The 15,379-nt window shown below is 37.4% G+C and overlaps 5 protein-coding genes across 12 annotated transcripts in view; 3 read left to right on the plus strand and 2 right to left on the minus strand.

Annotated features, from left to right (window-relative positions):
- LOC111269209 (transcription initiation factor TFIID subunit 10) overlaps window positions 1-1,451 on the plus strand; it is a 3,863-nt gene extending 2,412 nt beyond the window's left edge. For all 4 annotated transcript variants that reach the window (XM_022848645.2, XM_022848648.2, XM_022848647.2 and 1 more), the window contains exon 4: window positions 240-1,451. In XM_022848645.2, coding sequence (XP_022704380.1) covers window positions 240-435 — 196 coding nt within the window. In that variant the 3' untranslated portion in view covers window positions 436-1,451. The remainder of the gene's footprint in view (window positions 1-239) is intronic.
- Window positions 1,452-2,429: 978 nt separating this feature from the next.
- Window positions 2,430-4,998, minus strand: RpLP0 (ribosomal protein LP0). 3 transcript variants are annotated; one of them, XM_022848635.1, is made up of 4 exons: window positions 4,917-4,998; window positions 4,308-4,457; window positions 3,631-4,097; window positions 2,430-2,971 (listed from the first exon to the last, which is right to left on the minus strand). In XM_022848635.1, exons 2-4 carry the CDS (start codon window positions 4,411-4,413, stop codon window positions 2,597-2,599), a joined length of 948 nt encoding a protein of 315 aa, XP_022704370.1. In that variant the 5' UTR covers window positions 4,414-4,457; window positions 4,917-4,998; the 3' UTR covers window positions 2,430-2,596. The 3 variants fall into 3 exon arrangements, with proteins under 3 accessions (XP_022704370.1, XP_086828133.1, XP_086828132.1); XM_086972007.1 differs by lacking the exon at window positions 4,917-4,998 and adding an exon at window positions 4,735-4,857; XM_086972006.1 differs by lacking the exon at window positions 4,917-4,998 and adding an exon at window positions 4,726-4,750.
- Window positions 4,999-5,023: 25 nt separating this feature from the next.
- LOC111269210 (chromosome transmission fidelity protein 8 homolog) lies at window positions 5,024-9,652 on the plus strand. Its single transcript, XM_022848650.2, has 3 exons — window positions 5,024-5,182; window positions 5,675-5,801; window positions 6,233-9,652. Exons 1-3 carry the CDS (start codon window positions 5,160-5,162, stop codon window positions 6,428-6,430), a joined length of 348 nt encoding a protein of 115 aa, XP_022704385.1. The 5' UTR covers window positions 5,024-5,159; the 3' UTR covers window positions 6,431-9,652.
- A 355-nt stretch (window positions 9,653-10,007) lies between these two features.
- Window positions 10,008-14,808, minus strand: LOC111269207 (DNA replication complex GINS protein SLD5). 2 transcript variants are annotated; one of them, XM_022848639.2, is made up of 4 exons: window positions 14,608-14,808; window positions 13,435-13,996; window positions 11,048-11,312; window positions 10,008-10,811 (listed from the first exon to the last, which is right to left on the minus strand). In XM_022848639.2, the coding sequence occupies exons 2-4, from the start codon at window positions 13,970-13,972 to the stop codon at window positions 10,706-10,708; spliced, it is 909 nt and encodes a 302-aa protein (XP_022704374.1). In that variant the 5' UTR covers window positions 13,973-13,996; window positions 14,608-14,808; the 3' UTR covers window positions 10,008-10,705. The 2 variants fall into 2 exon arrangements, with proteins under 2 accessions (XP_022704374.1, XP_022704376.1); XM_022848641.2 differs by lacking the exon at window positions 14,608-14,808 and adding an exon at window positions 14,287-14,365.
- LOC111269208 (D-ribitol-5-phosphate cytidylyltransferase) overlaps window positions 14,390-15,379 on the plus strand; it is a 4,360-nt gene continuing 3,370 nt past the window's right edge. The window contains exon 1 of one of the 2 annotated variants that reach the window (XM_022848644.2): window positions 14,390-14,547. The gene's annotated coding sequence lies outside the window, so the exon portion shown is untranslated. The remainder of the gene's footprint in view (window positions 14,548-15,379) is intronic. The other variant, XM_022848643.2, reaches the window with a different exon arrangement.

Consider the following 15,379-nt stretch of genomic DNA (forward strand, 5'->3'; position numbering starts at 1 on the left):
CGTGTACTTAAAAATAAGTACACGGGTATATATCTCGTTATGAATGAATTTATATGGTCAATATCTAATTTTTAGAAAAAATAATGTAATCATATTTACTGAGATGGACTGCTAAACCTCTACGCAATAAATAATAACTGATTCTATTCAAACGGGCAAAAAAAAGAAATTATTCTTTTTTTGTCTATTTATTAACTCCGAAGTTGTAATACAAATTTTTGTTGTACTCTCTTTTTTAGCTTAATTTCTCTTGCCGCACAGAAATTCGTCGCTGACATAACCAACGACGCCCTCCAGCATTGTAAGATGCGTGGTGCTGGTCAGTCCTCCAAAAAGGCTCTAAAGGACAAAAAGTACGTTCTGACAACTGAAGACCTTACCTCGGCGCTTAGCGAGTACGGCATCCAGGTTAAAAAGCCAGCCTACTATAATTAAAGAAATACCGCGACTGAACCGTGTTGGGTCAATTCTTTGCGCGTCCAAGTGCCTAACATCTTGCGTTCGCTAATGATTGATTCTATGTAACGAAATTGCGGCGACTGCGACAGATTGTAAAAAAATTGACGGCAAATAAGTAAATCACACCGTATTAGAGCACTTGGATACGTAGCTCGTCGGCCTCTTCATCGTCCACAATCACACAATCACTGGTATTGACCAGGTTTAATTTCTCCCACAAACCTGTGGTTTTTTTGATTTTTTGACTCTTACCTAAACACATGTTTGAGTGACGGAATATGAGACAAGGATGAAAATGGTTCAATTGTCTGAAAAATCGAAAACGTTCATTCTGTGTCGCCCAACGCTTGTACTGGGCTCGGCATAGAGTTGGCCAAGGGTCTAGAAACATGTATGCTTGTATGTAATTCAACTGTGTATCTAAGTAATGATAAAAAGGAGAAAATACAGAGTTAAGTCGATACCATTCGCAGAGCCGACGGTATTGACAAAAGCAGCAGGACATGAATTTAAAATACCTATCTACTACATAGGAGTGTCAGAGTGCGTGAAGAAATGCGTAATCCCTGGATGACACGGCCGAAACGGACAAAAATCTCCAAAACAACCAAAAAAAAAGAAACATTCATTTTCTTTAAGTGGTGTTATCCTGAAAAATTTAGAGATTACTTGAAGTTGTTATAAAAAGAGAGATTTCTTGGCATAATATCAATGTGAATATGTGCAAACGTGTTAGACGCAGGTTGATGAGTCTCTAACTCACGAGAAAATTTACATCTAGAGTACATAAGAGATGTGAACAGAGAGGGAAACGCAATATTTTGATTTGCAAACGACAGAAGACTGAGGGATTATCTACGAACGCAGCTATGTGAGAATGCGAGCTATAAGAAGAGAGTCATGTGAAGTATCTCGATTTGCAGTAGTGACGAGTGCAAAAAATACGTTTTTGTATTAATGACTAAGTAAATATTGTGATCAAAAAGTAATAATGGCTTTTCTTATTGTCCGTTACCTTTGTTTTAACTAGTATTGAATGTATTTAGGAATAATTTAACGCAAAAATATTAACTGAACTAAACACGCAGCTCATAGAGAAAATCAAATGCCAATGTTCATACGCTAAATTGTCTTTATACCGCACTATATAAAAATGCTTTAATCAGATTACTACGATTATAGTCGAAGAAGAAAAACAGAGGCGCGGCATTATATTCTGGTAATCGATATTAACATTTTGAGGACCATCATCAAGGATCATTTACAATTGACTTAGTTTTTTTAAATAACTTTACATTAATATTTAAAATACCAACACTTCATACGGTATATTAGTAACTTGAGCTTTGTCGTCCATAGCAAATATTGGTCGAACGGGAACAAAAAGGATATATAATTACAAATAGGCAACATTAGCTAATGACAGTCACATGTTTTTGCAATACGAAAAATATCGAACCTTTGTATCGACGAAAATAATGCCGCAGAAAACAGATGCGAGAAACTCGGTATTCACACATAGACAACAGTGAACACACACGAATGAGTGTACAACCGAAAAGGTGTAAAATACCGAAAGTATTATCGTTACTACTAATTATTCATAATATCGATTATTTATTGTTTGCGTTGTACAGAAAATAGTTCGGAAATAACCAGTGCCTTTTCAAGCTCAATCCTCATCGGCCGCTAATCGTAAGATTGTTTTTGGTAAAGGCCCTCTATTTGTCGTCTTCCAGTGAGATTTAGTAAAAAAAGCGGAAATCCGTATAATTACACAATAATAGATCTGACACAAGATAACGCCCTAAGGATTAATCTTAAGCATTAAACATTTTACTAATAGCTTACGAAGTAGCATGTGCATTACAAAGTTCGTTCACGAATTCTAAAAATTCTCCTACTTAAGTCTATATACGCTCAGTATTTACAGCCACTATTGAAACTCGTAAATTGAATACTAAAAATGCTTAGGATTAGTTTTATCATCATTTATTGACAATATCACTGACTCCTGTTCTTGATTTACTTGCCAAACTGATCGTGAGGCAGCCGAGGTTTCCGCCGAAACTTCAGCGCCATTAGATTTTACAGTACAACAAGGATGCTTTTCGTCGTCACAGGGGGCCTGCACCGCTTAATCGAACAGACCGAAGCCCATATCTTCATCCTCGTCTTCGGACTCTTGTTCCTTCTCTTCTTTTTTGGCCTCCTTGGCAGAGGCTTCGCCAGCTACAGCTGCCGGGGCAGCAGTTGCCGCGAATTTTGCTGGATCTTTGATGAACTCTTTCGCCATTTTTGCCTCCTCAAATTCGATGTCGGTAGCCAGAGCAATAGAGATTAGATTTTTGAGTCCATTCACGATGGAGTGCGGGGCCGAAGCGAGGGTCGGATAACCTATCTTGAGCGATACGGCAGCCACGTTGCGGACACCGTGCATGAAGCGTGCCCTCAGGTCCTCAGGAGTGATGTCTAGAATCTCGGGGGCAAATATGGTACCATTGTCATGGACCTAAACGCAAAAGCATTACAACATAAAAACGACCGATAAAAGTTAGTACTGGAAGAAGGTTTAGTAAAAATTTATTTGAGTCAAACAATAAAATTACCACAAAATGCTCAATTGTCAATTTCACAGATCCATCGCATTTCAATGTAATCACATAATTAATACTTACAGCCTGGATTACGAGACTGTAAGAAAAAGGCGGGATGTTTAGCATATTGAGAAGGGTGGCCTCGGAAGCACCAACTTTATCTTTGATCACCAAAATTATTTTTGATCACAAGGGTGATAATACACATCTGTATGTTATGTTTATCTGAAATCAAGTGTGACTACCCGCTGAACTTAAGCATATCAATAAGCGGAGGAAAAGAAATCAAATGAGATTTCCATAGTAGCTGCGAGTGAACTGGAAATAAGCCTACTGCCAATTCTTATGTTTTGTACAATAAGAAATGAGGTGTAAAAGTGTTTTGTGTTTAATAGGAGTACAGCTTAATTATTATTGAGTGGGTGCTCAGAGAAGGTGAAAAGCCTGTGTGGTTGTACTATTCTGTTGAACCGAAGCTCTGGAGAGTCTAGTTGTTTGAGAGTACCACAAAATGTTCAATTGTCGATTTCACAGAACCATCGCATTTCAATGTAATCACATAATTAATACTTACAGCCTGGATTACGAGACCGTAAGAAAAAGGCGAGATGTTTAGCATATTAAGAAGGGTGGCCTCGGAAGCACCAACTTTATCGCCGACCTTAATCAGATGGATGTCATTGATGATTTCAATCGTTCCTTTTGAGATTTTCGTAGGTATGTGCAAGGCCTGGAAGAAAGAAGTCTTCTCAGGACCCAGACCCGTGTTCTGTGCAGGCACGTGTACATTGACGGGGGCAATAGCTCCAGCACGAGCAGGGGCCTGAACCTTATTGTTCATGATTTTCTCACGAACTTCGCACAGATCCTCTTTGGTAAACACGAAGCCTACATTACCCTTGATATTAGGCAACAGCTTTTCAAGGGTCGGATTGTTCTCGATGTGCCCCTTGATGGCCTTTCGCATCATGGTATTTTTTCCCATAAGGAGCACGGCGGTGTCCCTTAGGGAGACACGAATCTGCTGCATCTGCTTCGATCCTACAGCAAACATCAAAATACTTTTATATAGCTTTTCAGCAACCGGTAAACACTAGATAATTTCTGTTTTGTGAATTTCAGTATTGAACTTCACTTAAACATATTGCGATTCATAAGAGGTGTCAGAAATTTTATAGTTCACTCATCATGCATATGAATAAAGCGGAACTTTTAGTTCTCAAGAAAAGGTAGCCAGATAGATTTACTTACCGACATTGTCAACTCCGACGATGAAGCATTTTGGGTATTCATCTATAAGCTGGACTAACTTCAGGAAATAGTTAGCCTTCCAAGTTTTCCTGTCCCCCTTAACCATCTTGAAGCCAAGCAGTTAGGGGTTATCCGAAGATATATTAAGGACTGAAATAATATGAAAAGTAGAACATACCCATAGTTACGGTATTGTAATAGCTAAATAGTTCGATGGTGATAGTGGCCGCCATGTAATCAATGATTAATCCTAATTCAGTTTTCGAGCTGCTGAACCCACGATCAACGTCGTACAAGAGGTGTCAGAAATTTATGCTCATTCATCATGGAGTGGTTAGATGTCATTTTGAGAAGTTCCGTAACTGAACAGTTCAGTAAATAAGAGCCAACAGCAAATATGTCCAAAACCATGTCAAACCATGTTTACTCGTTGCGTGGCCACGTGTAAACCGTCTCTATGACAAAAAGCGCGATCTACGTGACTTCTTCACATTCTTGTCGTTGGAACTAGAGCACATAAAGCCAATCTATACATCATACTTCATTGGCACGTGTTTCAATCAGATCTGTGAAAAATACATCAGTTTTCGTAAACTGAGCATAACTAACCGGGTAGGTCGACGATCAGAAAAAGGTTTCGAAACGGGAAGCTCTTGCAGACGATTCCGCAGAGAATTCCCATCATTAAAAAGGAAACAGCGCTAATATTTGAATTCATAAATAGATTTTGGCGCTATAACACGTTCATCCGGACGACGCGCTTTCCTATGGTTCCGTGCTTGTAAAAACACTAACTTTTAATTATGTAAGAATTTTCGATTTTTTCTTTAAAATAAAGGCTGTCTAATAATCATGGTGCAGTTAATTATTAAATGGTAAGTTACACAACAGCTTCCTAGTGTATTCTTAGGTGCCAAACGGTTAGTTTTCATTAAGAACTTATCAATGAAAAGCCAAGAACTGTTACAAAAACTGTCAGCGATTATTTATCAAAACGCCCAAGTATTCTACCTAAACATTGCTTTCGTTGAAAACTACGATAGCTGACCTCAATTTACTTCGATTTGTTCCATACGTTGCAGTTCGGGCATCCTCTACTTCTTTGTATGTCGTATTTCATCTCTACACTTGAAAATAACAAAACAGGAACCATTAATTGGATCATAAACTGGCTGTAGCGTTCATTGAGTGCGCACGCACATATCTGGCACCACTAAATAAAAATATACCAATATTCGTCTTGGGTGGTATAAGTTTACCATTTCCGATAAACCCAACTAAAATGTATGAACTAAAACGGCATTGTTTATAAATTGCTCAGCGAAGTTCTTTTACCGTAAATACTCTGGTCTATGTGATTAAATTAGCCTGGACCCATCGGCGCAGCTACCCGAATGGGGCCTCATCGAGCTGCAGGGCGATATTAAGCACCGTCACGGCGACGACGTTCCTTTAAATGATCTCCATTTAGGTGACCTTCACTTTACTAAGGAGGTAAGACGCTCTCTTAATTCAAAAATTTCACTCTAGTTGTTCGGAATGTTATCAGTGTTATGCTCAGATGTCAATACTTTACTAATTAATTTATTAAGCTTACTATTATTAAGATTATTAGAGCTTAATTAGTTGTTGAAAAGCAGCATTTTAACATATTAAGACGAAGTGATATTGCATTTATTTCTTAAACTAATTTCTTAAATAAGACTTCTTATTTTTTTTTCACAACAAGGGATAATTTGATCAAAGCACAGTTAGCACCTCATTCGGGCCATAGTTTTTTTTAACTTGTTAGCCCGTATCACATTGTTATAAAAGATCGCTTATTTTAACATTGTTGACAGATATCTCTATTGCCACACCGTACTGACGTAAAATACAATGTTTTTTCCACGTATTTACCTACGTCGCGTTGTAATTTCCTTCAGGGTACCCCAATGATTCTCATCGGGCACCACGTGCTCTATGGAAAGATAGTCGACCTCGATAAGCCATTTCTGGCCATACGACGAGTTCGGGGCGAAGGCAAAGATGCCACATCGTTCCACATCCAGGCTACGATCACCAGGAAAATCATTTTTAAGACACGACCAAAACCCATTGTCACTAATGTACTAAAAAACTAACAGTGTACCTGCATCTTTTGTAAATGCATACCCCAAGTTATATGGCAGCCTTCAAATAGAACATGATAGTATACAAAAGGCATTGTTATATGAATTCACTGAATGAACAGGCGTTTCACACATAGCGACATATTGGATAACACAACTACCTGAGTGATCAGAATTAAGTCAGTGATTTTATGAACAAGTGCATGAATTCGGGTATGAGCAGGACATAATTTAAGAAATCCTCAGCCTACCACCAACTTGGAGCGCCTCGCGACTTATTCTCTCTCAGAAATACGTTTGAACTTCATTGCTACGGAAACTGTGACGCACATCCACTTCACCGTGTGGTCACGCAACCTCCAAATGAATCCCTCTGTTTATACGCGGATCTGTATCCCTACTGTAAGGAGAAACTAAGACAGAGTCGAAAAAAGATATGTCAGCCGCGATAAATACCATTATATATAACAACATGGTTTTTCGACTTTTACGTTGTTTCTTTCAAGAAATTTTTTTTCAGAGTTTTGAGAGTTTGCCGTCAGCTAGAAACTGTGAGCAGTAAACCTACTTACTTTTTTCGAATGAAATCATAGTTCTTCCTGTTTAAAGCAGTGTAAGATTTTTAAAGTATAACAGCCTTTAAGTTGGTGCCTTTAGTTTGAGTTTAGAGATTCGCCTTATCAAAAAGATTGCGAATGGTTAGATACAGCTAATACGACAATTTTGTCATCGAGGGAGCATTATTTCGAAAAAAAATAACTCTGCTGTTTTGGTGAAGTAACCTGTTAATATTGTGACTCCGTGCAGGAAACTAATAATCTAGCAACAAAAACACATAAGATGGAATACTAGACGTGAGTGAATGATATTCTATTGCCAATGTATTTTAGAATATACGCGAACTCAGAGTTAATTATGGTGGGTAACGATTTATGAAACTAAATACGTTAATAACTGTACGCCTGTTCACCTCTGTCGGACGATGGCTCGAACAGTGCATTCCCTTCAACATCTATAAATTTGTCATTCGTTGGGGTTGAACAGTTATATTAAGCATATTTACCTCTTTTTCAAACCGCGCCGTAAACTTAGCCTTTTTCTTCTTGTGTGTTAAATCACCCTGAATCTGAACTGTAAAGTATTATTATGATGATCACCATGTGGTTCGCAACATAATGGGGCCCACTTTACTTTTCCCGCGAAGGTCGCGAAGGGCCGACTTGCATTTCAGAGTCAAGACTTGTGTGAAGTACTACAAGCCATATTTCTTTCCGTCGGCTGGTGGCTGCATGGCCTGTCGCTGCTGCTAAACCTATCTGGGTTTCTCTTCGATGGAGCTAGGAAACAGCATAGTAAGAATATGCCGTAGTATTTGCCAACGCTGAATGTTGTGTGTTTGCCAATGTTTTTCCAACCTGATATGTAATAAACTCGGTCGATCGATTACAGATGCCCGTAACTTATATTAAGAAACGGGCAACAATAAACTTCCTGTTATGTTAATATTTAACTTTAATATTCTATTCAAGCTTTTGCTTATTAACAAATTAACACGAGCCATAACAGTAAAAATTGCTTACATTTATTGTAATTTGCCAGTTGGGCACTCTCCAGTAAATACCAGCAATTCTATGCTTCCGAACTGCTCATCAGGAGGAGCCTAATTTTTTATTATCTTTAATAATAAATTTCATTCTAATTCATTGCATATAAATTTTATGTGAAACTTTTTAAATAGATCATATCAGTGGGTATGAAGTGCGTGCGTCATTTCGAGATACTGGTTCGCACATCAAAATCCTGAAAACAAACAGGAAAACTAGCAATACCTGCGAGGGTCGATCAGTATTAGGAAGTGTTTGTCTACTGAAATATTTTGCACAGGTGAAACCTGTGCCTGAAAAAAAGCTTGGTGGGTTTTTATTCGATATTTAGTGTTATTTTTTTGTCGCGTCCACTAAAGGCCCTCTGCAATTCGGCAAGATATGCAGGGGTAATTCGCAATATAAGCACTTCAGAAGTTGGCTAAATAAAAAGCTAACATAGACAATTGTAGGGCTTTTTGTTTAAAAAAAAACTTTAATAGGTGTTACTGCCGCAGGATTTGTAAAAGCGAAATGTATCGAGACAAATCATCTTAAACATGTATTTCATGTCCATTAGCGGCTCTAAATCAAATAAGGCTAATTAGTTCTATATTTTTTTCATGCAAAAAAGTCGATGTTAACCGAACTGGGCTTACTTTTCACATTTGCAATCACTACTACCATCATTTGTTATATTTGATTAATACGCATCTAATTGCTTTTCAAATCGTTACAGTTTACCCACAACAATTTTTTTAAATTTGGCAAAAACACAAAACAATTTGCATAGTCGCCCGTTTCGAGAGCTATGGGTTGCCGCACAGTTACGGGCAAGCCCATTGCGGCTTCATACAAATAACAGTATTATATGAGTTAAAATATATTTGTGCTTTATTTCTTAGTTCTGTTCGCTAAATGCATTATGAATTTGTTACAAGTGTTATATTTGTGGCATCGCTGCTGGCGTCAAAATTCATATTTGCCTTCGAATACGGCTTCCGCATATAAAATTTCGATCAGCTGTTAGCTTTAACGATAGGTTTAAACTTTCAAAACTTGTTGTTTCGTACAAGAGTTTTGCCATGTGGATATTCAGACATGATTTTATATCGTGTCGATGAAATGCTGTAACAATTATATGATTCTTTCTCTAATTATTATGAATGTCCACTGCAGAATGCAAATTAAAACAAAAGATCATAATAAGCGAGTGTATGAGATCGAGTGGTTCCAAAAACATGAGCAGATTGTTCATCTATTAGAAGTATATCATCGAATCTCTTTGTTTTCTCCTATTAAATCCCGAAAATATGCACTTAGTTTTCACGACACATCAACTTAATAAGATATTATGAATACCCGACTCTCGCTTGAAAGCTATACGAACTCCGTGTTTCTGTTTCACTTAGGACAGTTAGCTCTTTTCAATGATGGCCTTATCAGTTGGGTGCGGGCTAATATTGTAGGCTAAATAAGATTTATCAAAATGCATCTCAGCATTGGATACATGGCTGTGCAAAAACCATCCCAAATACAAAAACTAGAAAGCTGAACACGTGTATGAAGAGAATAAAAACATTTCGGAGCAGTACAATTTACGTCAAAATTATTTTGAATGCATAAATAAATCGCAGTAAGTTAATTTTCAGCTCATGTCCTTAATTGAGAAGGGGATTTATCGAAAATAAGCGCCTGTGCACCATCAAAATTAGTCATACCATCACCGTTTTATACAGAATTCACAAACTTTCATTCATAGAGGTAAAATTAACGTGATTTACGTCGTCATGAATACAAACAATAACGTCAATATAACAATGATACGCGTCTAAATAAAATCTAATACTTGGGTTATGTACAATTGCGGTAGATATATATGTATATATACTTGCAATGAGTTGGACTGTTATCCTTCATGACGGAACTACATGAGGCAATGCTTTGCCAATAATAATATCGGAAACCGTAAACGATGACCAGTCACAGATAATTACAGAAAATGATTTGGATTAGAGAGTTCGTCATCTTGCGGTCTTTATTCTGCTGAGTTTTCTCTCATAGAGAATTCAATACATTTTATGCACGACTAGCACCACCACAGCATAATGGCTATTTTACGTGGGTTAAGTGTGGGGCGCAGCCCTGTCGGTTGGACTCATTCCATTCGAGACTACTGCTCATTAATTGTCGATTCCCGTCTCCAGGTTCGCTTCAAATTAGCTCGGATCTTTATTTAACAGTACTAAAGGCCGTACTACTTAAGTGCGCTTTTTGTTCGTCGGAAGTTTGATTTACTACCTCGTTATATCAGACGATTCCGCTTCACATAAACCGGCTAACTAAGTGATTCATGCATTACATACAAAACACGCATTCTTCTTAGCTCATCTTCTATAGCGTTCCTGTTGTATTATTCTCATCACCGTTGATCAAATAATATCTCATTATCTGTGTGTCTGTATAACTCCATCTATCTGTAACGATTTTCTGGAAAACTTTAAGCCAACTTGAACTACACAACCTACATCGATCTGTTGAAGAGTTCATGATCCTAAATATTTCATTGAGATAGTTAACAACTGCCAGTCGTCACATTTGCAGATACAATTTTCATGCGACTCTATCGTACCACGGTAAGTTCAGTGCATGACTTCCAGTTATTTAGGTGTAAAATCACAGCAAAATTGTAAATATAGTAAATTTAGCTGGACGTTTTGAAAAATTCAGCTCCATCTCTTTCCAAATCCTTAATTTCAAGGATGTCACTCTTGAGTTTCAGCTTGAGGATTTCGCGAAGAAGCTCGCTTCTGCAAATATGCAAACAGCAACAAATAAAGTTCATAAGTAACTGTTCAAGTATTGAAAAAAGTATAATGTATATTAACTCATTCTCAACCACTGATATTTACTGTTAATAAGAAGCGTGCTATGAATTCAACGTATTTACTCTATATAAGCTGACGATAGCAGCAACCGGTTAAAATTTCACTGTCTAGAATTTCAGAAAAGATACTTCTCTGCAAATCGTCAGGCGTTAACTTACCTGTGGTTTTTATCACGAATACCCATCTTTTCCAGGGAAATATCGTTAATCCGTACGAGACTTCTCCCCGTGATATCATGCTCCAAAAAAACGTGAGCATAAAGTTGATAATGATCAACGCAGCATCTCTTAAGCCATTTCATTACGTCAACGGTCTTCCAGAAGACGACAGGAACCGGGCGGGTCTTTTTGCGCATTTCCTCCTCGTTATTGCTTCCCACGGCCCCCGTCGAGGTTAACTGGGTGGCTGATTGCGTTGACTTACCTAAAAATAAGATAGGTAGAATCACTTACGTTCATCGGCTACTCGCTCAACCCGTGTGATCAACAAAAAATTGGTATTTCAGCAAATTTTAAATTTACAATGAAAAACAAAAATAGAAAGTTATAAAATTAAATTTTTGTTTGCTGTTTCTGAGGACCGCTAGAAAAACTTGTTAGAGTTTCCTTTATGCCTCACGATTGGTTTTAATCAATTAAGATAGGTCCTTCTAAGTCTATCGATAATATATATCGCATAAAGCTCAGGATTGTAATGGTCGAAATAACATTTGTATTCAACTAATTGATAGAACGTTTATTGCCTATTTTAAATAAATAAAGTTTTTGCGGATCCGAAATTAAGGACACGGGCGGATGGAGACCTCAGATGCGACGGCCTAAAGATTTTTGCACTGTGAATTCAGCAAGCTGAATTAATGTAAAAATGCTCTGCATCAAACGCCTAGATATTAGGAACTTCAATTTTTACTAGAACTTCTACCTACGGGATAAATTATACCACACTTTTAAATTGGCAATACTTGTTCCATGAGAGCGACGTAATCTAGATGGCAAATTCGCAGTTCTGGCTACCATAATTGAAAAGTATAGTGCTCAGTACTAGCAAAAATGATTATTGAAAACGAATAATCAAGAAAATAAGGAATTAGGAAGAGAAAAGTAATGATTCATTACTAACGTTAATAGCTACTTGCCATGCTGTTTCATACATTTGTTGGAAAACTCCAGCTAAATTTATTAACATCCACCTTGGTTAGATTCCTGATAGGTGCAAGTCCTTGATGTTATACTTACATCCAGTACATGATTATGAGAACTTTCTATATAGAAAGGATAGCTGAAAGTTTTGAAAAAGCTTGCAGGAATAGTCGAAGATATTAAAAGTATACTGGCGCACTAAAAATAACTTAGCGCAATCAAAGCACATGATTTGACAATTTTCTTAATGTCTAATTTGCCAATGAACTTATGTATTGGGACCAAATAACTAACTAAATGTAACTTAAATGTTAATAACTTAAGCAATTTGATACATACGCATACAGACGTTTGCAATAGGTGTGGTCCATGTAACAATACAGTTTTAAAAAAAAAAAAGGCATGTATTCATCTTTACATTTTTAGACGTACAAAAACAATCATTTAAAACACTGAGCAAGGCATTTCCGAAATATTCAATTTTAATAAAGATAATAGTTGTCAGTAACCCATCATTATCTATATAATTGTTCTTTTATGTGCCTTCGAATATTTTAGACTTTGCGGCGTTTAATTAACCACTCTTGATTGATACGCTGTTTTCACAACAGACGAAAATAGGAAGTAAAGCATTTAATTATGGTTTTAAGGTGTCGACCACAAGAACAATATAAGGCTTACTTCTTTCTTTTCGTCACGTTCGAACACGAATATTGCTATTGGACTGACTCATTTACCTGTATTCAGGGTGGGGCAAACATCTCTTGATAGATTTACTTTTCGTTGTATATATACAACACGCATATATATTGTATATATATTCTTTCAATTGTAAAATAGGGGCTCCTAAACTACTAAGTGACTTTGGCGCCTTTATTGTGTAATAAACCTTGATGTCCTAGATATTACTTGACAAAATGAACTAAAATGACACGCAATTGAATAAGTTATCATACATGTGTTTATTTTTGTTACCGACTTTATAGAATGCAGTTGTATGATTTTGTTGCTAATTCTTGCTAGATCCAGTTGATTAATCACCCTATCGCTTTCTCCTAGAACTCATTCTTCTACCAACTCGGCGAAAAACGAAAAACCACCACTTTCCTTTATTCTTCTATTGTAATTTCTTTCTACCTAAAAAGGAAACTGGGCACAGTTCATCAAAACTATTATCTCTATAAATTTATATGAAATATTAGAAAAAGTCCCAACCAAAGTCCACGCATATGGGGCTTACGGTTTAGTGAATGAGAGTTCCACAGCGAGTAGCTTATTTTTAGTGAAGGCTAGCCTGCACGAGACTATTTTTTATTCTCCTTCAAAAATTAATCCTTACAAAAGGATAAAGCTAGCATTATGAACATAGGTTCGGATAGCATCCAGCTTAACTATATGCTGCGAACCTTCCTCAAAGTCTACTAGCAGATCTGCATCGACCATCAGACCCTGGGCGGATTTTTTAACCCGGCAGAACACATAATGGTCCTTTTCTTCCTCCTTTGGTGGTAAGCTGAACTGTTGCATCCCAGCAGGCATATGTGAGAGACCGGCTTCGTGAAAGTAGGCCTGGCTGGCATTAATAATTTCTTCAACAAATGTTCGCTCTTGCTCTGAGAGAAGCTCCTCTACATCAGAGGCTGGTTTCTGAGGAAGGATCTTGTGTATTTTCTGCAATCGACATCGCAGATAATCGTTGATCAGATATTGAATACGTTCAACCTCTAGACGATGCAGACTTGCGCGGAGATCGTTGGCTTTCAGTTGAGCCAAGCCCTGACGCATGTGTTCGAGCTGGTCAAGGAGGCAATCCACGAGATCACCTTGATAGGGAAGCAGAACGGGGCAGTTTCGTTCGGATATCCACCATTCTTGAAATTTCTGTACAACTTGGGCAGCTGATGAGATCTCCTCAACTTCGTCAGTATCCGAAATGTCGGACATGGCTTATACTAGCAGAAATCCTCACTGAAAATACCGAGCGCGAAATATTTTTATCAGACATCCACTTGTTGCCTCACGTATGAATTAAATGGTTCGTGTCTACGTAGTTGAGAGAAGAGAATGGATTTACATGTAGAATACATCTACATGTTTACGCCTAGTAATATTTCTCTTCTTTGTTTTTCCTACTTGCTGGTTACCGAGTGCTAATGGACTCCACAACCTAATCCTTCTCTGAGTGGCTTTATTAGAGCAGAACGTGAGGGAAAACGGTGATTTAGAATTCGTCAACGGTGTACCCCATTGGTACGTACAAGCATTGTAGACGTAAGCACCGCCTGAACAACGATACAACTGTAAACAAACTGTGCGCCAAAATCTCGAAACCAGTGGAGAGACTTCCGGTGTTGGTTGCCGAATGAAAAAGATTGCCTTATTATTTACGACATTTTGAAGATAACGATTTCGCTGAAGCAAGCAGATAATACTGAATGTTCAACACATTAGCGATAATTAGATATCAATGCATCTACAGAAATTAGTCCCGCTAGCAACAGTCGCAATAAATTACTCAAGTAAGTGCCCATCAGCCGATATTTGTGAACAATAATACAATACATTGCGAGTTTACTTACCAAAACCATTCACTTCGTTTAGTCTAGCCATTGCTTTCTAACGCTTGTGAACTATTTGACCCGGATGATTCTTGATTTGATTCACGACACTGAGCGTTCAGCCAAACTGAAATCGTAAGGAAATCTACCTACAAAATGCACTTCACGTCGGAAACTAGGCGTTCTTAGCTGACGCTTGTTTGTATGGCTTATTTAAGCCGAGCAGTCTACCGAAGCGATACCCTCTCCTGTTCGCGCGTGGTTCCATATATTTTGAAATCCTCACGCGTCAAAAGTATTACATTAATATCCAGAGTAAAGATTAATTGAACAAATGTATTGAATGTTATTTTTTGAGCGTAACACCGACGTCTAAGATGAAATTAATAAAATCAAATAAGAAAAAAATGGGGTAATCACTTTTTGCATTTTTTGTTGAAATAGTTGGGCTCTTTTTTGTTTCCAGTTTTAGTTGTTTTTATTTTATTGATGCCATTGAAATCATTTTTTCTTTCTTTAGCTTAAATATGTATGAATATTGTAATAAGGGCAAAATAAAAAAACTTAACATCGATGGCAGTGTTAAGAGGCGTGTTAAGCTGTGCCCAAAGCTTGATCAACACTGAAATTTTCCGAGGTGCGGTGAATTCAAGATGTTCTGATAAATACGATAATTAGCGAAATATTATTTCACACGCAATTGACCGCACTTGTTGTTTTGAATATACGCGAAAAATGTGTGCATTTATTCACGAATCGAAGAAGCTCTCAACTAATTATTGTTTATATATAT

The sequence above is a fragment of the Varroa jacobsoni genome, unplaced genomic scaffold (assembly GCF_002532875.2).
Source record: "Varroa jacobsoni isolate VJ856 unplaced genomic scaffold, vjacob_1.0 scaffold_1364, whole genome shotgun sequence".
NCBI classification, from domain to species: domain Eukaryota; kingdom Metazoa; phylum Arthropoda; class Arachnida; order Mesostigmata; family Varroidae; genus Varroa; species Varroa jacobsoni.